Source organism: Mirounga angustirostris, unplaced genomic scaffold, assembly GCF_029215605.1.
Source record: "Mirounga angustirostris isolate CCGP_5_RB_7025 unplaced genomic scaffold, mMirAng1.0.hap1 SCAF_4, whole genome shotgun sequence".
Taxonomy (NCBI): domain Eukaryota; kingdom Metazoa; phylum Chordata; class Mammalia; order Carnivora; family Phocidae; genus Mirounga; species Mirounga angustirostris.
In genome coordinates, this window is record NW_026991712.1 from 160,201,003 (window position 1) to 160,222,718 (window position 21,716).

At 47.1% G+C, this 21,716-nt stretch overlaps 1 protein-coding gene across 8 annotated transcripts in view; it reads right to left on the bottom strand.

Moving 5' to 3' along the window:
- MACF1 (microtubule actin crosslinking factor 1) overlaps nucleotides 1-21,716 on the bottom strand; it is a 339,058-nt gene that overhangs the window by 308,456 nt on the left and 8,886 nt on the right. The window contains exon 1 of one of the 8 annotated variants that reach the window (XM_064589432.1): nucleotides 16,079-16,279. The exons of the other annotated variants lie outside the window; for them this stretch is intronic. Coding sequence (XP_064445502.1) covers nucleotides 16,079-16,172 — 94 coding nt within the window. The 5' untranslated portion in view covers nucleotides 16,173-16,279. Of the gene's footprint in view, nucleotides 1-16,078; nucleotides 16,280-21,716 lie in introns of those variants that run through there. 8 annotated transcript variants of the gene reach the window in all.

Below are 21,716 nucleotides of genomic sequence, written 5' to 3' on the forward strand. Positions count from 1 at the left end.
TGAAGTAGAATTATAACATTCCAAAAGGGCAAGGGAATTTGAGAAATAGAGTTTAGGGGCATATACCATTCTAAAATTTCATAAGATGGGACTTAGAAGATCATATAAGGGAACTGTATTATATTCTGCACAGTGGAATTCTCCATCCACTGTAACACATTGGCCTTCAACTCTTGAAAAGAATAGATTATATATTTAGTGTATACAAAGCACTTAGCACAGAAGTATCCCATACTGAACCCTAGATGTAAGCTGGCCACACATTCAGACAGAGAGCCAGGGACCTAAAAGGATCCTCAGAAGAACAACTGGTTCAGTTTCCTATCTTTACCAAATGAAGAATTAAACCATCCATGAGAGTGCTCTATTTCCTTTTTGAAATTCTTCAAGAGCAAAAATGGCATGCCATTCTAACAATCTAATGTTATTACCCCAATAACAGGAATCCCTCGAATGTTTTCTACTAGTATCCTGTGCTATATCCTCTTATTTATTTATTTATTTAAGATTTTATTTATTTATTCATGAGAGACAGAGAGAGAGAGAGAGAGAGAGAGAAGCAGGCTCCCAAGGAGCAGGGAGCCTGATGCGGGACTCGATCCCAGGACCCTGGGATCATGACCTGAGCCGAAGGCAGACGCTTAACCATCTGAGCCACCCAGGCGCCCCTATCCTCTTATTTATTATTTAGACTGATTTCATGCAGTGAACAACATTTGTAACAAATCTGTGCACAGTCTTCAATCACCAAACACTTCTCTAGCACCTATATGTGCTAGGCACTGTGCTAAGGCTTGGGAACAGAGCTTAAAGTGTGTAGAGGAGATAATCATAACACCAACCAAACCACAATCCACTGTGATATGCGTATCAGAGGACTATATCAGGGAGGAAAGAGACTAACCATGTGGGAAGAAAGGGTAAGGAAAGGCTTCCCAAAAGTAACAATGTCTGAATTGTGTTTAAGGGTAAACTGGAATTTGCTGGCAGGTGAGATTAACAGGTGAAAGAGGAATTGCAGGCAAGGGGAACAACATGGTCACACAGAGACATTCTCCAGCCTGGCAGGCTAAGGCAGCTGAACATAGCTTCTTCCTGACAAGGTGAATAATGCATGGAAAATGAGGTTACAGAAGCAGGCAGGGACTAAACTTTTTGTTGCACACTTGGTCTTTATTGTATGGGCAGTAGGAACCACTGAGGGGTTTCAAGCAGCATACATCTTTACAAATCAGAATATGAAATGTACCCAGGAAAAGGAGAAGGAAGAGAATAAATGAATGAAGGGAATCCAAGTCTGATCTTAAAAATATATGCAAGCAAAGGGAAGCAACTCATGACAGCAACAAATATTTTCTGTCTTTATTAGCCCCCTTAATACTGCCCCCACACCTATCTTCTCTTACTCACACCACCAGACATGATCAGTTTTGTACCTCTGAAGTCTGTAGGGTATTTTTGGTAGGAGTGTGAAAGACTGATGGGGAAGAAAGGGTTAAGCTATTAGGAGGAATCACAGCAGAAATAAGCCCCTGAGCTCAGGCCTTAGCAATGAGGCTGGAGGAGATGACAGAGGAGAGAGATGGAGGAGATGAAATCAACAGGACCTGCAGAAAGATTGGCTGCCTGGGCAGCACTAGGGAGAGAAAGAATGCATGAAGCCCCACTGGATGGGTAGGGAAAGCATTCACAGAGATGGGGATGCAGGAGGAGAAGCAGGTCTGGAGGTAGGAATAGAAATAATGGCACCCATTTTGGACACAAAAAGTTGGAGATGTCTATGGGACAACCACATGGAAAAACCTATCATAAAGGGTGCTTGAAGTTGCCAGAAATACAAAGAAATAGAACAACCACCGCCATCTGCAAAGGGGTTCAATTCATGAAATGCAACTTACTCACTATAACCTATACTTCCAACAAGATCACAATGAGGTTGGGAAGTTCAGACAAATACACACAAAAAGTTAAGTAACAAAAAACACAGTAAGAAATGCTGCCAGGTAGTTCTGGTTTATGATGAATTGCAAGAAAAACACTTGTTATACTTAAAGACCAGAATCAAGGGCGCCTGGGTGGCTCAGATGGTTAAGCGTCTGCCTTCGGCTCGGGTCATGATCCCAGGGTCCTGGGATCGAGTCCCGCATCGGGCTCTCTGCTCCTTGGGAGCCTGCTTCTCCCTCTGCCTCTCTCTCTGTCTCTCATGAATAAATAAATAAAATATTTAAAAAAAAAAAAAAAAGACCAGAATCAAATCACCACTTAGCTTTTCAATTTACTGGAGTTTCTACTTAACTTTCCATATTCTCACAAGTCTATTTATTGAAGGTATTATCTTTACAAGTCAGAAAATGAGACAGAATCAAGAAAAGGAGAAGGAGGAAAAGCAAAAGAATGCAGGGGTTCTGGCTCTGCTCTGAGACAACATATGTAGGCAAAGGCAAAGAGAAGCAACTAATGATGGCAGCAAATATTTTCTGCCTTTACCAGCCCCCTGAATCCTGCCCCCACACCTATCTTCTCTGCTAACATGCTGCCTGTGCTACAGCTATGTCAGATTCTGCCTCTTATCCCTTCTCAACAACATATTTATGCCAGGGCCTCGGCTGCCTCACCCCTTCCCGCCACCCAAAGGATGATCAGAGAGGAGGCCTAAGGAATGAGAATCTAATTCTCTCTCTCTCTCCCACAGTGAGGGTGGAGGGAAATTGCAGCCCCTGATAGTTCCCCATTCTTCCTTAAAAAGGCCGTATTGGGGTGCCTGGGTGGCTCAGTTGGTTGAGCATCCAACTCTTGATTTCAGCCCAGGTCATGATCTCCGGGTCATGGGATCCAGCCCTACGAACAGCTCTGTGCTCAGCGGAGAGTCTGCTTCTCTCCCTCTCTTTCCACCCCTCCCCCGAGTTCACATGCACGTTCTCCCTCTCTCTCTCTCTCTCTAAAATAAATAAATAAATCTTAAAAAAAAAAAAGGCAGTATTATATGAATACTGTTATTATACTTATTAACAGTAACAGGAATAAAAACAATGAATCAGTCCTCTGAGAGAGATGTTAGAACCTCAAAGCACCTCAACTAAACCACTCTAGTCCCAGTTTTTTTTTATTTTAAAGATTTTATTTATTTATTTGACAGAGAGAGACACAACGAGAGAGGGAACACAAGCAGGGGGAGTGGGAGAGAGAAAAGCAGGCTTCCCTGCCGAGCAGGGAACCCGATGCGGGGCTCGATCCCAGGACCCTGAGATCATGACCTGAGCCGAAGGCAGACGCTTAACGACTGAGCCATCCAGGCGCCCCTAGTCCCAGTTTTCCATTTGGGAAACTAGCCAACAGAGGCTGGGATGGGTCCTACATTCTTACCCTCTAGAGGTGCCCCACACCAGGGCAGACCAGCTTCTTTCGAACCCAACCCTGACCCCCAGGGCTCGTGGCTCATTTGTGGTATTTGTATGCACTGGAGTGTTTGCAGTAGGTCTGGGATGAACTTCCTCATACTACGAAGATAACTGTACCACAAGACCCAAGTCTTCTGGATGTTCTCCCTGCCTACCACTTCAGCCTCGGGTCACTGGAGAGGGAGGGCCCTGTTAGGACCCTGTCCCCGCTGCACAGAAAGATAACACAGCAATAAAGTCCTGCATGACAAGAAAGGACATTATAGAGAAACTGAAAATATTAGCTAAATGAGGAGTGGCCTTCCATTATTTATTCAACCGCTTCCACATTCCTTATTGTCTTTTGTCATTTGTAATGTTTATTATCTACTGTAAACTCCTACAGGGCAGACAGAGGGCTTATGAACTCTATTTATTCAGTGTTAGTCTACTACATTCACCGAAGAGGCTCTTAGAGGCATTTTTGCTGCCAGCGATGACAAGGAGAGTAGAGAGAAGCCATACCTGCAGAGTGGCATCCCACATACTCACCGCACGATGTGAAACCAGAGACAAGAGACAAGTGTACACACACAGCTCTTGCAGGACATAGAGAGAAACTGTACCTGATAAGTCGAACCAGGGACTGAAACAAGATCAAAGATTCTCCAAATTGGTGGAGATACACCTTCCACTCCCTGGAGTGACTCATGTCAAGCTTATCCGATACAGAGTCCAAATTTACAAAACAAGGAGCAAAAAACAAGCTACACTGTGGGGAGCATGCCAGTTAACAACCGAAGGATGCTCAGTATGCCAAAAGGGAGAAGACCTCAGTCACTTCTGAGCTGGACCTCATACGTTAGGAAATATCCTCCTCCCTAGACTAAAGGGAAAGAACCCAAGCAAGCAGAGGACAAAGGAAAGGGTAACCAATACTCTTTTCAGATATAAAGGTCAGATAAATGCTATAGGACATTATCACCATCTGAAAGGTAGTGATTATACTGAACCTGTTAAGGTAAGGCAGGGAGGACTCTGAGTCATGAGAACAAATCCATCACGTTCACTGCCTGCCTGCCAAAATAAACAAGGAGGAGGCTGCATATTGTGGAGACAATAGCCACTCTGTCTAGTCTTACAAAGAAGCCCGGTCTTCACAAGCCTGGTCCAAACAGACTCGGGAATACTAATCCCGCAGCCTTCATGGAAAGCACAAATGTTTCTAAGCTCAACTACTCTGGGACAGTAAGTGAAGCTAGCCCGTGAGATTTATGCCCATGCTAAGCATGGAGTTCCCCTCTCTCACCAATGAGTCCAGCACTCTCCATATCACATAGTAAGATGAGGATTAAAGACCACAGGTGAGAAAAGTCTCAAAAGTCAAGATGCCCGGGTCGCCTGGGTGGCTCAGTCGGTTAAGTGGTCATTAGGCCAGGGTCCTGGGATCGAGCCCCACATCGGGCTCCCTGCTCAGCAGGGAGTCTGCTTCTCCCCCTCTCTCCCTCTGCTTGTGCTCTGTCAAATAAATAAAATCTTTAAAAAAAAAAAAAAAAGTCAAGATGCCCCTGATCACAAAAGTCAGATGAAATTTAAAAAAATATCAATTTCTGCCCTGCACTTTACTAAATGATAGAAAGGAATGTAAAAGTTACATATTTGGTTCCTGCCCTGAAAGAGCTTACAATATTGCTGGGGGAACAAAACACAAGCCAGCCAGAGAGCAATACAAATAATAACATCAAGCAGATGTTACATTTTGGGGGGAGGACCCCTTATTCTACAAGAACCACTTACTCTTCCATCAAATCTATGCTGGAAAGCTGATCCCAGGTCAATCCTCCCGTGTGCCTTCTCAGTATCTACACCCAGGTCACTTCCCTCTGCAGCTAGAGGGAAGGAATGTGCGCGTACACACAAGTGCGTACACCTGCGTGCACACACACACACAGCCCCTACTCTCAGCAGATGACTTCACCCCCCACTTCAAAGACAGAGTAAGAGCCATCAGGGAACATTCCCTCAAGTTCCTACACCTGTAGCCAACCACCTGCATTCTTGCCTTCCTCCCTTCTAATCTTTTTCATCAGACACATTCCTCTTTTTACTCCAGAACCCATCCTCCCATGGATTATTCTCCTCTTTGAATTTTATTATATCTCTACTTTTCTACTGTTTCCAAACAGCACTAAAACATGTTTATGTCTCTATGTTACAAGAAACAAACAAAACTCCCTCCACCCAACACCCCCCTCCTTCAAATGCCTTCCTCCTCTGTTTCTTCCAAGTCCAGGTTTCAAAACTCCCGGACTCCATGTCTGCACTTCTCATTCACTTCCCAACCCACTGCTTTCAGGACCGTGCTTCCCACAACTCCACCAGAAATGCTCCAGCAAAGGTGACCTTTATATTCTAGAGCCCAAAGTCCTTATCTTGCTTGACCTCTTCATAATCAGACACTGCGTGATACGGCCTCCTCCTTGAACTCACTTCTCGCCCTCCTACATCTCTGGGCACTCCCTTTGCTGGAGTTTCCTTCAGGGGATCCTCCTCCTCTGCTCCCAAGCCACCCCTCCCCCCTTGGAGGTCCCCAGAGTTTCTGTCTCAAACCTCTTCTTACGGTACACACGCTTCCATCAATCTCCGTGTCCACTCCTGTGATTCCATCTGCCACCGACTGCCTCATCTATAGCTCTCCTGAGCGCCATGCTCTACCCAGCCACCTGCCTGCTGGACACCTCTGCCCAGCACCCCAAAGAAACCTGGACCTCAACGCAACCAAAACGAACTCTGTATCTTTCCTTGCACCAGCACTGCCACCAAACCACCGCAAGTAACGTTCCTCCTCTTAGACTCCCCCTTTTAGTTAATGGTATCACCCACCCACAGAGAACCCCAAGCCAGAAACCTGCAAGTCATCCTAGGTGCTCCCCTCTCCCCTCATATACCGTATTCAATTAGTCATCAAAACACATGGATTTTACCCCTTAACCAGGTTTCTTGATTGGCCCACTTGGCGACATTACTACTTGCACAACCTTAAACTCGAATCACTCCCTGCCTAAATTACTGTAACAGCCTCCTAACTGGTCTGTCACTGGTCTTGCCCCTCTGCCATCCTTCCTCACATTGCTGCCACAGGGAAAATATTTCTAAAACGTAAATCCAATCATAGCTTTCCTTGCCCCAAATCCTTCAGTGGCTCCCAAAAGCCCGTAGGATCAAGTCCAAACTGTATACAGTATGACATACAAAGCCACTCAACACTTTAAGCCCGCCCACTTTTCCCATCTAGTCTCACTTTTCCTTCCCTCACATCCTACACTCTGACCTTACCAATACCCCATATTTCCTCCTCAAGCTCTCTCATCCACTCGCTTCTGTTCATGGTTCATGCTGCCCGGAATGCCCTTTACCTGAACTTTTGGCCCCAAGTCCCGAATCTCTTAGGTGACAGCTCAGTCATGTCCTATTGGATGCCTTCCCTGACCCTTTTCCACCCTGGCCATAGTGACTACTCCTCTTCACTTCCACAGCACCAGCATCTATCTCTATGATAGCACTCCCTACAATGGATGGTCACTGTTTACCAATATGTTTTCCTCATTAAACGTAAGATCATAGAGATGCAAGGGCAAAATCTTTATTACTTCAGCACTGCCTGGTTCAGAGAAGACATTCAATAAATGTTTATGAATTAAATGAATGAATGGATCCTCCAAACAAGCCCCCTGACACCCTAGGAGATTAGCAGTTCAAGATTTTAGAAGGGATTTAAGAGGATTTCTTATGCAATTCTTGGCAGGTATTCCTGGAAACATATAATGAAGTCTGTCTAGAGAATGGGTAAAATAGGTGTTCTGGGGCATTCAGCATTGTTGATTTAAATGAGAAGACTCAGGGGCACCTGGGTGGCTCAGTCTGTTAAGCGTCTGACTCTTGAGTTCAGCTCAGGTCAAGATCTCAGGGTCATGAGATTGAGCCCAGAACTAGCTCTGCACTCAGCGGGGAGTCTGCTTAAGGATTCTTTCTTCCTCTCCCTCTGCCCCTCCCCCCACTCACGCACACTCTCTAAGTAAATAAATCTTAATAAATAAATAAATAAATGAGAAGCCTCAGAAATACAACCTTGAGTCATAGGCCCAAATGCACAGCCCTATCTAACAAGTTCAGAATGGAGTAAAATCTTCAAATGATTTTTATACAGGGGCGCCTGGGTGGCTCAGTCATTAAGCGTCTGTCTTCGGCTCAGGTCATGTTCCCGGGGTCCTGGGATCAAGCCACACATCGGGCTCCCTGCTCCGCGGGAAGCCTGCTTCTCCCTCTCCCATTCCCCCTGCTTGTGTTCCCTCTCTTGCTGTGTCTCTCTGCCAAATAAATAAAATCTTTAAAAAATAAAATAAAAAAAAGATTTTTATACAAGAAGAAAGAGGACTTTATTTTGGAATAGCCCTGGCATAAGGGGTATTTAATTCTTCTCAAGGCAAAATCTCCTAAAAAAGAGTAATCGAAGTTAGTATCTAAACTTAAGTCCCTTAAGTGCACAAAACGTCTCTCAAATATACACCTCTCCTCTTTAACATCCCTTAATCTAACCTCATGACACAATTACAACAGTGGCCTCCTAGGAAATAAAGCTCCACTCTCATCCATCATTTACACACCTACTACGTTAATCCTTTCCATTTTATAATGGTTCCTCATATTAACATTCAGGACCTTCTCTCCCTCCACCCCTAATCCTGGTATCATTCTTTTAATGTTTCTCAGTAGCCCCCCCCCAACTCCCCACTACCACTTTCTCCAACACAGTATCTGCTTATAGGCTAGCAGAATGCAGTACAATGTGAGCTTATTTACTGTTGCTGACTAACCAAAAAGTACAGCCAAAAAAACAAACCCTTCCTATATGTCTCAATCCAACATGCTCCTGCGAGTTGAAATAATCTGCACTCCAAGACACTTCAAGGAAGCTCATTCTTTTCATTGACACAAAGGAATTGTGTTTACCTTTCCGAACAAAATTCACAATAGAAATTCGCTATGGTAAGAGGGAATCCAGTAGGACAGCTGGCAAAGCCCTTGCCCAAAAGAAGGATACTGACTGACCAATTAATTAACTTGTCCTAGGCAACAACCCAAACCATCCCTGATCACTGGCACATCCCAGATGACTGACACATGGTTATGCAGAAGAAAGCAAATTCTGAACAGAGAAAGAAAAATAAATGCTGTGCCCTATGAGAATAGACTTAACACTGTCACACAAATTTATGGAGCCACAGCAAGCTGAGGGTATCAGATCCCCAGATGGCAAAAGGGCCTATCCTTGAGCACTGCATTCTCCCCGGGCAGAGCACATCTATCTGTTGGTCGGCCTGCCTTTCCACTCTCCGCCTAAACACACACAAACACACACACACACACACACACACACTATCTAAAACTCTATATATCCTCCTGTATTTTTTACAATTTTCCACATTAAACATACATTACTTTTATAATTGAAAAGAAAATTATTTTAAAATATGACTTGAGGGGCGCCTGGGCGGCTCAGTCGTTAAGCATCTGCCTTCGGCTCAGGTCATGATCCCAGGGTCCTGGGATCGAGCCCCACGTCAGGCTCTCTGCTTGGCGGGAAGCCTGCTTCTCCCTCTCCCACTCCCCCTGCTTATGTTCCCGCTCTTGCTGTGTCTCTCTCTGGCAAATAAATAAATTAAAAAAAAATCTTTTAAAAAATAAAATATGACTTGAAAGCGTTCATATGCTTGCCCCTTCTCTCTTGAGAGAAACTCCCTGCCAATCAACCACATACAAAAGAAGTATAAAAAGTCCCTACGCTGTAAGAACCTAAAACTTCATTAGGAGGGGCACCTGGGTGGCTCAGTCATTAAGCATCTGCCTTCGGCTCAGGTTGATGTGGGATCAAGCCCCACATCAGGCTCCCTGTTCAGCAGGAAGCCTGCTTCTCCCTCTCCCACTCCCCCTGCTTGTATTCCCTCTCTCACTGTCTCTCTGTCAAATAAATAAAATATTAAAAAAAAAAACTTCATTAGGGAAACAATTCTAACAGACATGAAGCAATGCAAAAATAATACAAAACAGAACAGACGTAAGAGACTGTGAGGCAGACACCGTAAGAATAAGGAAGGAGAGGGGCGCCTGGGTGGCTCAGTGGGTTAAGCATCTGCCTTCAGCTCAGGTCATGATCTCCAGGTCCTGGGATCAATCCTGTGTCAGGCTCCCTGCTCAGCGGGAAGTCTGCTTCTCTCTCTCTCTCTCTCTCTCCCTCTGGCCCTCCTCCCTGCTCGTTCTCTCTCTCACTCTCTCTCAAATAAAATCTTAAAAAAAAAAAAAAGGAAGGAGAGATTAATTTCTTAAAGAGGAAGGGGAGAAAGCTGCATGGAGCACAAAGGTCCCACACTTAGCTTTAATTCTTTTTAAAAAAGGTAAGATTTGACTAATCAGAGAGAAAGGCAGAGGGCATTCCAGGAAGAGAGAACATAAAGGCAGAGGGGCAGATATGAAGACCTAGGGAGAAGGAATACTAAGATCTGCCCAAATGGAGCAGAGAGCTGTGTTGGACAAGAACAGTTGATACAGTTAGGTATGCAGAATAAGTCAAACAATGGAAGGCCCTGAAAGTTAGAGATAAAGAATCAGTGATTCATTGTAATTTATTCCAGGAACTGAGACATTCTGGAAGGAAAAATAGTATTTTATTAGAAGTAACCAAAAATGGGGCACCTGGTTGAGCATCCAACTCTTGGTTTCGGCTCAGGTGGTGATCTCAGGGTCGTGAGATAAAGCCAAGTTGGGATCCGTGCTCAGCGTGGAGTTTGCTGGAGTCTCTCTCTCTCCCTCTGCCCCTCCCACTTGTGCTTTCTCTCTCTCAAAAAAATAAGTAAATCTTTAAGAAAAAAAAAAAGAAGTAACCCCCCAAAAAGTTGAAAAAACATTCTTAGATACTACACATCAAGCCAACAGGCCTGAAAGGGCTCCTCCAGACCAGAAATGAGCAAATGCCCCCGGTAGAAGCAAGACAACAGAGGCTTAAACTCCAATCAAAACCATGAAGAGTGGGGTGCCTGGGTGGTTTAGTCAGTTGAGTGACCGACTCTTGATTTCAGTTCAGGTCATGACCTCAGGGTTGTGGGATCCAGTCCTGCATTGGGCTCCATACTCTACATGTAGTCTGCTTGAGACTCTTTCCCTCTCCCTCTGCCCCTCCCCCCACTTGTGTGTTCTCTCTCTCGCTCTCCCTAAAATAAATGGATAAATAAAATCTTAAACAAACAAACAAAAAACCATGGAGAGCAAAAGCAGGAGCTTTAGTACACCATATAACCCCATCACAACATGGCTCAACATAAAATTACCAGAAGCTAAAGGGCCAACCTTATTTAGTAAAAGGAGGGCCTGGGTGTTTTCAAGACCACTGGGAAAAATGCTACAAATTCATTTTGCAACCCATAATTGTTTACTTGTGACCTTTGATCTTGGAATGTGCACTCTGAACAGCTTTCTACCATCATCTCCAAAACCTGAAATTGGCACTGAAAAATAACAGGATAATAAGGCCTCAGCTGATGCATTTCCCTGGTGTGTATTATGTCACTTGCCAAGCAAGCCCAAGATGAAAGCAGTAGTTCCCATAAGCACTGTTAGCACATGCACACATTTTAGGAGTTCAACAGCATGAATGTGGCTAAAGTTTGTGATTTCCCAGCAGACGGACTTGACTCACTTTCTGAATTAACAGTGTCCATGTCCAGAAGCAGCAATTATTCTATTGTTCTGTCTAGAAGCTATCCACTCCGATTCAAGGGCTGTGTTCTAAAAAGGAACTTAAAAACTGAGTTTACATTTAACCAAGAGGTTGCTTCAGAGAGTCACTTAGTTAAACAATACCAAAGCCTCAGCCTATATTTTCTAACCACTGTGTTAACAAAACTTTATCACTTTGCATTACATTGTTTTGGTTTTTTTTTTAAAGATCTTTATTTATTTACTTGACAGAGAGAGCAGGAGCGAGCACAAGTAGGGGGAGCGACAGAGGGAGAGAGAGGGAGAAGCAGACTCCTGCTGAGCAGGGAGCCCAAACTTGGGGCTCGATACCAGGACCCTGGGATCACAACCTGAGCCGAAGGCAGATGCTCAACCAACGGAGCCAGCCAGGTGCCCCATGTATTACATTGTTTTTGTATAAAAATTTCAAAGTGGGGGTGCTTGGCCAGCTCAGTCCATGAAGCACATGACTCTTGATCTCAGGGTCCTGAGTTCGAGCCCCACCTTGGGTATAGAGATTACTTAAAAAAATTCAGGGGAGGGGAGTGCCTCACGGTGACTCAGTGGGTTAAACATCTGACTCTTGATCTCCGCTCAGGTCTTGATCTCAGGGTCGTGAGTTCAAGCCCCAAGATGGGCTCCCTGCTAGGCGTGGAGCCTACTAAAATAAAAAAAAAAATTTTTTTTAATGTCAAAGTAATTTACATACCATGAAACTTCGCCCATAATAAAAGGAAAGGAAAAGAACTACCTGAAATGGAGTTGGAGATGATGGTAGTTCAGAGATCTGGAAATGTATGCCACATAAGGGGTGGGAGTATAGTTCAGAGGCTAAAAACTAATAACGATATTAACAAAGTATTTTCACAATTATCTCACTTAACCCAGGTCACTGCTCTGATTTTAAGACTTCCTTCTGTGATACAATGTGAAACCTTCATCTAGAAATCTGCGATCCTGGCTCTTGGGCAATAATTTAAGTCTCCATGCGTAAATGTATCCATGCGTATAATACCTTCCTTACAAAATATTATAAAGATCGAATAAGATAATAAATATGAAAATACCTTGTAAAAAATAAACTATTACCTACATTTTTCTAAACATGAATGGCCCAGTATGTGCCAGTAGCTCATTTGGATTCTCACAAATCCCAAGGAATTAGTATTATCATTCCCATTTTAACAGATGTGAAACCCAAAGGAGATGTTAAATGGCAGAACTAGGACTGGAGCACAAGACTAAAGAAATTAAAACCTCATCTCTTCTATATTATGCTGCCTTGCTAGTTTTGAATGTTAAATAATATGCAGACCCTTCACTCCCTCTGTACAGTAAGTTCTGTAAGGTTTTTTTTGTGATAAAATAAACAAGTATCGGTCATAACTGGCTTCATGGCACCTAGTGAGAACTCCAAAGTTTTTAAGTACCAGATAGTCCATGTTACCAAAGCTGAAATGTGACTGTGTTTTTACTACTAGTTGAGCCTGGCATGTAAAGACTCTAGTTTTTTTGGGCTTTGTGAAAACACAAAGTCTAATTCCTCACAAAAAACTTACATATTACCCTTCTGCTTAACCAACCACCAGGAACCCAGATTGTATTTCTTTTTAAAACTTCTCTAAAACCAAAAACTATACCCGTATGTGGACTGCTGCTTCCATAGAGTTTGTCCCTACCCCAGGAAAAGAATCAGATCCTGATTCTCCTACCTCTCTGACTGTTCTTCCTAGTTTGCTTTGGTGTTCACAAGGACTTCAATCTATTGAAAGGAAAACTATGCAACTGGCCCAAATCATCTGGATGAAATATTCCTCAAAACAATGCATGTCTCTTTTCTTTGTTTCCATGTGTACCAAGCAACCATCTGATTACTAGCTTCATAATCACTATGGTACAAGGAAAAGGGTGCCCCAGACAGCAATGTAAGTATTCTAATCACTAGACAGGTATGTCCTCTATCATGATTTAATAAAATTGACATACTCGCTGTTGCTTTTTTTAAACTTTCAATGACTCCCCCGCTGCCCATGGAATAAAGCCATAAAAAAAAATCTTTACAAATTGGACTCTGATCCTTTACAGTATCATCTGCTCCCAAAACTCTTGCCCTTTAATCATACCCAACTACTCACATTCTGTTGCTCAAACCCCTCCATTCACTTTTACCTTCAAATCTTTGCATGTGGAATTTATTCCTGTCTTCTCCCCACCCTCCTCCATCTGACTAAATTCCATTCATCCTTAAAGGCCCACTCAAGGGTCACCTCCTTTGTCAAATCTCCCAATGAACCCCAAGTGGAAATACTCATCCCTCCTCTTGCGTCCACAGTCCTTTATATATACCTCTGTTCTAGCACTATAGTATCATAATTATTTGTCTGCATAGCTCTTTCCTTTGCTAGATGTGAAACCAAGGGCAGGAACCAGATCTCATTCATTAACCCGGCATCCCCAGTGCCTAACACTGTGTTACTTGTAATAGATATTTAATAATTGTTTGTTGGAGAACTGAAAGAAGAACATATCCTGGCTCTGCTGGTTGCTACCCACTCTGAAATGTTAGGATAGAAAGTTATTAGCTAATACCTCCTGTTTGCTGGATAGTCAGGCTCTGAAAGAGCCTCTGGGATATTTAGGAAATGAGAGAGAGTGTTTATGTCCATGCTGAATCATCTAATCCTGCCAAAACCATGCTCACTACCAACACACAGGGAAATGGCTGCCAGGCACAATTATGGAAAATCCATGCCTGACAACCATTCCTAATACAGCTGCAATACATACTGTTCGACTCCCTTCACAATGCAAATGCATCAGTTCCCTTCTAGCCTCTGCCCCTTCCAGGGACAGTTTATGCAGCTGAAAACTTTAGCTCTCCTTCTGAATACAAAAATCCTGTTGCATTTGTAGAATGAGGTGACTACAAAATAACAGCAGCAGAGAGAGAGAGAGAGATCCAAGTAATCTGGTGGCTAACCAATGAGAGTCAAGCACCCCAACATCATCAATATCTATTTCCCCAAGTCTCTCCAAAACTAATTCCTGTCTTTGTTCTCACAAACTACACCCCCGCTCACACTATTGATTCCAGCTTAGGCAAAGAGTTCTCCTATAAAGGCAGTAAGGGGATTTCTAAGTCTGGAAAATGCAAGAATTCCATACAGCAAAGTAACAAAGGCCTGGATCCTAATCCACCCTGACTTCCCAGTGAGAATGGTGCGGGGGGGCGGGGGGTAATGAGAAATTCTTCTGCACCTATCATAGAGCAGCCTGCACAACAATTCAAACGGCTCAAGTTAATTTATTTTGGCCAATCATTTTCGACTCATTCCTCCCAAGAAAGAGATCTGTGCCTGAAAAGGATCAAATTCCTATACACCTGATCACAGTCTTTCAGAGGAAACCAAACTAAGTGAGCCAGCTCAAAGGACTGAGCACAAGAGGCCTCTCCTGGAACCAGCCCTACTTCCCCCTTCTTTCCTCCTTTCATTTTTTAAGGAATCCAACTTCCTTTCAGCTGGAGGCCACCAGCAACATGATCCAGTGAGAGGCTGAGATTTCTTCACCTATTAGTGTTACAATTCTGCTAGTTGTTAAAGCTGTCACAGCCCAAGACAGGCGCAGAGTGTCCTCCCTCTGAAGAGTGCAGTGTTGCTCAAAAGCCTGCAAGGAAACTTAAGGGAACCAACCATTCACTTAGCAGCACTTTTTTCAATGAAGTTCAGCAGCACAATCTAACCTCTTTGTGCTCTGAAATGAACCTACATTTCTTAAAAGAAAGACCACAGCGGGTTGACAGAACACTTGCTGCAGGCAGGGAAACCTGCACAGTTCACAGGAGCCGATGCAGAAGGGAAAGAGCAGAACTCCTCAGCAGGTCCCTTTTAGCATTTCACTTCTCTCTCTCCTGCTGCATTCCCGAGCAGAACTCTAATGCCACAAGGGAAGAAAAAGAGGGAGCGTTTTACAGCTTCTGCATTAGTTTCCCTTCACTGGGTAGGTGTCGTAAACAAGTATGCTAGACTCAGGCATAAGGGCTGAAGTTTCCTCTCCTTCCCATGAAAAGAAACTAGAGGCCCAGTCACAAGGGCGCCGCTGAATAAAATAGGAGAAAGTGCTGCCTCTGGAGTTTCTGGGGGAAATCTCCCTGCCTGGAAAGCTCAACTGCTACACAAAGCAAAGCCCAGGCCTGGATGTTCAAGATCAGAGCAGGGGCCCCCGGGGCCGCGCACCCCAACCTCGAGCGCTAAGGGCACCTCGGGCAGCCGGGGACACGTCGGGGAGCCGCGGTCCGCAGACCCTCCGCCTGTCAAAACTTTCTCGCGGACACCCAGGCCTTGCAGGAGGCACTGGAGTGCGGGACTGCTCAGCCAGAGCGCCTCTGGGCTGCAACCCGAGTCGACCGCAAGCCTTTCGGTGGGAGGGAGAGGAGCGGCAGACCCCCGCTTCCACCGGCTCGAAGCCCCCGGGGCTGGGCGGAGAGGAGGCCTCACCCCCAAAAGTGCACACTCACCGACCCCGGCCGCCACGCGACGGAGCGGAGACTGAGGGAGACAAAGGGGGGCGAGGGCCCCCGGGCGGGCTCGCGGCCGCCCGAGCCTTGGCGAGGGGAGCCGGACACCCGGAGCGGACGGGGAGGCCCCTCGCGCCCGACTCCTCCTCCTCCTCCTCCTCCTCCCCGCAACTCCCCACGGCGCCGGGGCTCCGGCGGCAGCGCCCGGGCTCGCCTCCTTCCAGATAATAGGGCGGCTAATGTAACCAGTGCTGGGGAGAGCGCCGTCTCCCGCAGGCTTATCTCAACTCCGCAAATAAGCTGGCCCGAGAAGGAGCAGGTCCGGGGCCAGCCCCGACGCCGGGGTGGGCGCCACCCCGCCGGGCCCCCGGCCCCGCCGCGCCGCCCGCCGCACCTTTGTAGCGCTCCAGCACATCCTCGTACGCCTGCACGAACTCCTTCTCCTGGCTGCGGTTGGCCGGCTGCTGACCCGGCACGTAGCCGGCCATGGCCGCCCGCGCCGCGCTCCCCCCGGGCCCCGGCGGGCGCCGGCTGCAGGCCCGCGCGCTCAGGCGGCGGCGGCCCCAGCCTCGGCCCTTTGTGCGGCTCGGGGGCGGCGGCGGCGGCGCCCCGGCTGTCCGCTGTCCGCTGTCCGCTCCTCACCCGCCTCGCCCCGCCCGGCAGTCGCGCTCCGCTCCTCCGCCCGCCCGCACCCGGCCGCTCGCGCTCCGCCGGTCCCGGCTCGCGTTTCCGCCTCCCCACCCCTCGCTCCGCTCCTCCCTCAGCCCGCCCCGGCGCGGCGGCGGCGGCGGCGGCGGCGACTCCTCCTGTCAGGAGCGCCAGGCCCGGCCCGTCCCCGCCCCTCTCCCGCCGCCTCGGCCGCCCGGCGCGGCGCGGCCCGGCCCCCCGGCTGCCCACGCGGGGCCCGGCTGGCTGCGGGCCACCGCCCGCGGGGCAGGGGGCGCGGGCCGAGGGCGGCGGGGGCCGCGGGGCCCAAGGCCCCACGCGCGTGCGAATGAAGGGCTGCGCCGGCCGCAGCGGCGGGGAGACCACCGGGCCGACGCCACAGGGCGGGCGGGCACCCGGCTCCGCGCTGACCTACAGCCGCCGCTGGGACAAAGGAGGGAGCCCCCTGGCTGGCCGAAACCGAGCCGGGCCTGTGCGGCTGCTAGAGAAGGGCCTAGAGGAACTGAGAGGAAGGGGGAGAGCGAAAGACCCAGGTAGATCCAGGGCCAGACGCGGTCAGAATGAGGACAGGGGCAGGAGCCAGACAGGGCCGCAGTGTGAGGCCGAAGGCCACACTGAGGCCACACGGAATCCCAGAAACAAAGGGTTTTCCAGAAACGGAAGAAACAACTTGAAATGAGAGGGCACGCCAAGCACCATGAAGTAAACCAGGCCAAGGAAGAGGAGCCCGAAGCTGAGAAATGACAACGGGGGGGGGGGGGGGGGGGTTGGAATGAAAACGGGATTCTGACCGCACGGTGGGGTGAGTAAGAGAGACAGTAGGACGTAAATCGACAGAGGGAAAAGACCCAACAGGATTATGGCGCTGTGACAGCCATCAGAACAGAGAGACTTAGATCAGAAGGGGGAAATGTGGGGACCTGTTACGGAACAAAGAAAAGGATCCTGGAGCCTAACTTGTCATTGATGAGAAAAAGAAGCCCAGTATTCTCTGTCAGGGGAAAGGAAAGCCAAGGAAGGAAACTGGTAAATACAGGTAGGGATTTATTTGGAACCATTATGAGAAAGGGAGTTCCCAATATCATCTGATCCTCCATTCACCCGTGTATCCTTCAGTCCCAGTAATCACAGACCGCACTGGGGGCCCATAGTTGTGAATGAGCAACTCGGGTAAATGCAGATGATCTTTTTGCCCCCATCTCCCCTCATCCAGCCATTATCCTCCAGGGCCTCATCAAGTCTGTTAACTTGATTTTTCAGGGGGTGGGGAGATGGTTGTGGGTAAAAAGTTAAGCTGGCTGATCTCACAATACAGCATATTAGCAAGTAAAAAAAAGAATTCGTGAGACATTGAGCAGGCAAAATTGGGACTTAGGTTTCCATTTCAGTTCCTATTCTCAAGGTTTTTAAAGAGGAGCTTCTTCCCCCTGGGGCAAGGCCTGCCTCTTTATAGACTATGAGTAGTGCCAAGTACTTGGTCGATGCTCAGCACATTAATAATAAGAGATGATGCTTTTCACTAATAGGTGCGCACTGGTTGTTTCCACATCATACCATGATCAAAAATCGGGTGAGCAAGTCATTCATCATATCTTTCTCCATCCATCAAGTTCTGCGGGCCTGCCCATGTTCTAGGCATGGAGATCACATAGGGAAGGACCTAAAAGAGGGCAGACAGGGAGGGTCTTTGGACAAAGGATCATTTCCTTCCAGTTTAATCCTTTGTGCTTAAAAAAAGCTGGACCACAGTTTGGTGTCAGCTGCTAGTCAGCTCAGTTTAAGAAAAGGAGAATAAACTAGAGGCTTATTATTTTTCAAATAAAAGACTTAGTGGAAAATGCAGGGTGAAGGAGTTGGAGACTGATGGCATAAGCACATTTTTCGGAAACAGCAGAGAATATAGAAATGCTAACTCTGGGGACCTTGACTCTATCCGTGCTGAGTCATCTGCGTTTCCTATATTATTTTATTCCAGTAGGGCTAAGAAAGCCCAGACACAAATACACATACACACACCTCCACCCTCACCCCCAGACATCTGCCTCATTTTCATCACAGTAAATAGAAAAGTCCCGCCATCCCCTCCTGGGACTGCTACGTGTGCCACTTTGTAAGCAGGTTCCTCAAGAATTGTGACCGAGGCTTGCCAAAAGTGAAGAAAGACGGGCAAGAAGGGAAAGAGAGTCTGTTCTGGGAATCAGACTTTGTTGAAGGCTTGGGGAACTTAGCGGGGGAGAGGGCAAGAGGTTGAGATTCCTCTTAAGAAACATGGTAATCAAGGAAGAAAGTTCTGGTTTGGGTTGTGGCTGGAGGGCTTCTCAGACTCAAGTAGCTTTCTTGACAAGATTTGCATTTAAATGCTCCCATGAGATTTTGAAGTAATGAATTCTTCTAATGAATGGAAAAGGGGAAGTCCACATGTTTGGCTGATGTTTCTGTTTTATACAGAGAAAATTTTACAAGGATAGAGGAACAAAGCAGCTGCTGGGGGTGGGGGAAGAAGGAAGACTATGAAGGGAAGGTTTCTGGTTTTTTCTAAGCAACAGTCTAAATTTATAGCCAGACCACACAATCAGGACAGCTCTGAGGCTTTCTCCTTTTGGTCTATGATTTTCCTTTGCTCCTGATGGCAAGACTGCTGTTGCATTTCTAAGGAGGCTGCAATGGGGAATGCGAAGGACGCAGGATGTACTCAGAAGGACATCTAGTGGGAGGAAAGGGTAATACAAGTAAATAAAGCCTTATTTTTTCCTCCGTGTCCGCCCCCCACTTAAGGCTCATCAAGGGGCCCTCTCTCTAAGGTCCAGCCTCTTTCAACTTCTTTCAGCTTCTCAAACATGTGCTCTCTCGCCTCAGGGCCTTCCCACCTGCTCTTCTCCCAGGCTGTAACCCTTCACTGCTCTCCTCTTTTGGCCTGGCTCATTCCTACTCACACCTCTGCTGAAACTCCTACAGAGAAGCCTGCCTTGATCCCCCGGATTAGTAGATCCTCCCTCCCCCTCTACTCCCCTTTGGTAATATCCATCACACTTGAACCTATCAGTTCCATGTCTTTCATCCTTAGTAAACCATTAGCTCCCTGAGGACTGGGGCTGTTGTCTGCCTTGTTCACCACAGGACCTGCATCTAGCAAATGACCTGGCACCTGCAGGGCACTCATCAAATATTTGTTTAAAATTTTGATTCAGTGGATGAATGAGTGGACCAGATGATCCTAAAATACTCAGCTGCCTGTGGCTTCTGACTAGCTAGAAGGCCAGAGTATTTAAGAAGAGAATACGCTTGTCTCTCACAGTATCCCTTACCTGTGCCTGGCATTCAAAGTCCTCCATATTTTTTTTTAAGATTTTATTTATTTATTTAATTGACAGAGAGAGAGAGACAGCGTGAGAGGGAACACAAGCAGGGGGAGTGGGAGAGGGAGAAGCAGGCCTCCCGCGGAGCAGGGAGCCCAATGCGGGGCTCGATCCCAGGACCCTGGGGTCATGACCTAAGCCGAAGGCAGTCGCTTAACCAACTGAGCCACCCAGGTGCCCCTAAAGTCCTCCATAATTTGACATCTACTTTCCTTTACAAGCTGAACTCCCATGATACCCTCGTGTGCGGCGTCTTCCCCTATAATCAAACTCTGAGCCTTTGCCTGGAATGTCCTCTACTCCCCAACTTCACCTAATGAAATCCTACCCATCTTGAAAGCTCACCCCAAAAGACATGAAGTTATTTTTAATCAACCCAGATAGAAGAGACTCTTCTCAAAATCCCAACCACATTTTCTTTCTCTCATTCCCGGGGTTCCAGCCACATGTATTGTGGGTGTTTGCATCACTGCCTCCTTAACGTCCTGGTTCAGAAGTTCTTTGAGGCAGACACATCTCTTTCATCTTCCCTCATCTTAGGACCTAATACAATACTTTGCATCTAGTAGATGTTCACAAAATATTTGCTGAAGGCATAGATGTCTCAACTGAAGACATGTGGGGGTGGGGGATGTGGGCTGGATCTGTGATTCAAGACAATTGAGAATCCAATTTAGTGTCCACTCAGAGGCCAAGGGTTTCAGGTGCAGAGAAGAAAGAAGTGAAAAATTATTTCTCCTTCTGCTAGTGCTCCTCCTCCAACCTCTAGAAGGTTTACTCCCAGCACTTCTTCAGCTTGGCTCCTACTGCTGCATTATTTTACATGTGTTAATGGATGCTTTATAAATAAATTCTTTGCTAGTAGTGTGTGCGTGCATGGGTGCGTGCGTGCGTGCGCATGCGCTCTGTTCCTCCTTGCAGGGTAAGCTGTTTCCTGTGCCTTTTACATTCCCCAGTAGTAGCTGGAAGCAGACACTGAAGGGGCTGCCCCAAGCCCTGTCCTTCAGCTAGATCTTGGAAGAATATCATCCAGTTCTAGTCTCAGGACACCTGCCTCCAGGCCCAGCCCCATCAGCCTTTCCATCTCCAGCCCAAACTTCCTTTCCTCCCAGGCCCTGGAAACACTTAACTAAGCTTTGCCTCCAGTTCCGCAGTCCACTATGGGGTAGGAAGACTTTGCCCACCATCATGCTGCCCTCTTCTGTTCAGAGAGTGCAACGTCGCTAATTTAAGAGGTCTGGATGGTGCCAGCCACCCAGGAAGACAAGATCCCTGCCACAGGCAGCCCGTCACCATAGCAACCCTCAAAATGGTTACTCAGCCATCTGGGTTACCATAGTAACTGGCCAAGTCTCTCCACCTCAGCCTCTCCCTAGGCCTTCTCCCCTGGCTTGTCAGAGCCAATGCCAAAGAACCTCCAATCCTTACTGGGCGAAATGAGCAGAAGCTGGACCCCTGATAGGCAGCTGTCCCAAAGGGGCGTGGAATGCCTCACCCGCCCGGGGCTTCCTGAGGCACAGTGGAGATAATGGGAGTTAAGGCACTCTGTGAACCTTGAAGTGCTGCACAGATGTTAGCTATTATTAAACTACCCTTCCCTGTAATGGGGGAGGCAGTGGGTTGCCCTAGGCAGAGCTAGTGGCATTCCCTGGTGTGGCCCCTTACTGGCTGGGAGACCTTGAACAAGTTACGGGACTCTCTGCGTTTCTGTTCCATCTATGGTGGGCATATCTGCCTCCTAAAGTTGTTTTAAGGATGAGGTCAAATAAAGCCTGTAAGCTGCTAAGCACAAACCTGGCACCGGGAACATATCAATAGGAGCTAGGAAAGCTATTGGCCCTTCTGCGGTCTCCCAGGCTTTCTGTGACTATAACCATTTTCTCTCTCTCTCTCTCTCTCAGGAAACAGGCTAATGCAAGCCCCACTCAATCAACCACACCCAATCTCCCTTCTTATTCATCCTCTGTAGGGCCTCTTTGGTTCCTACCAAACAGGACTGTAGGCACTCTG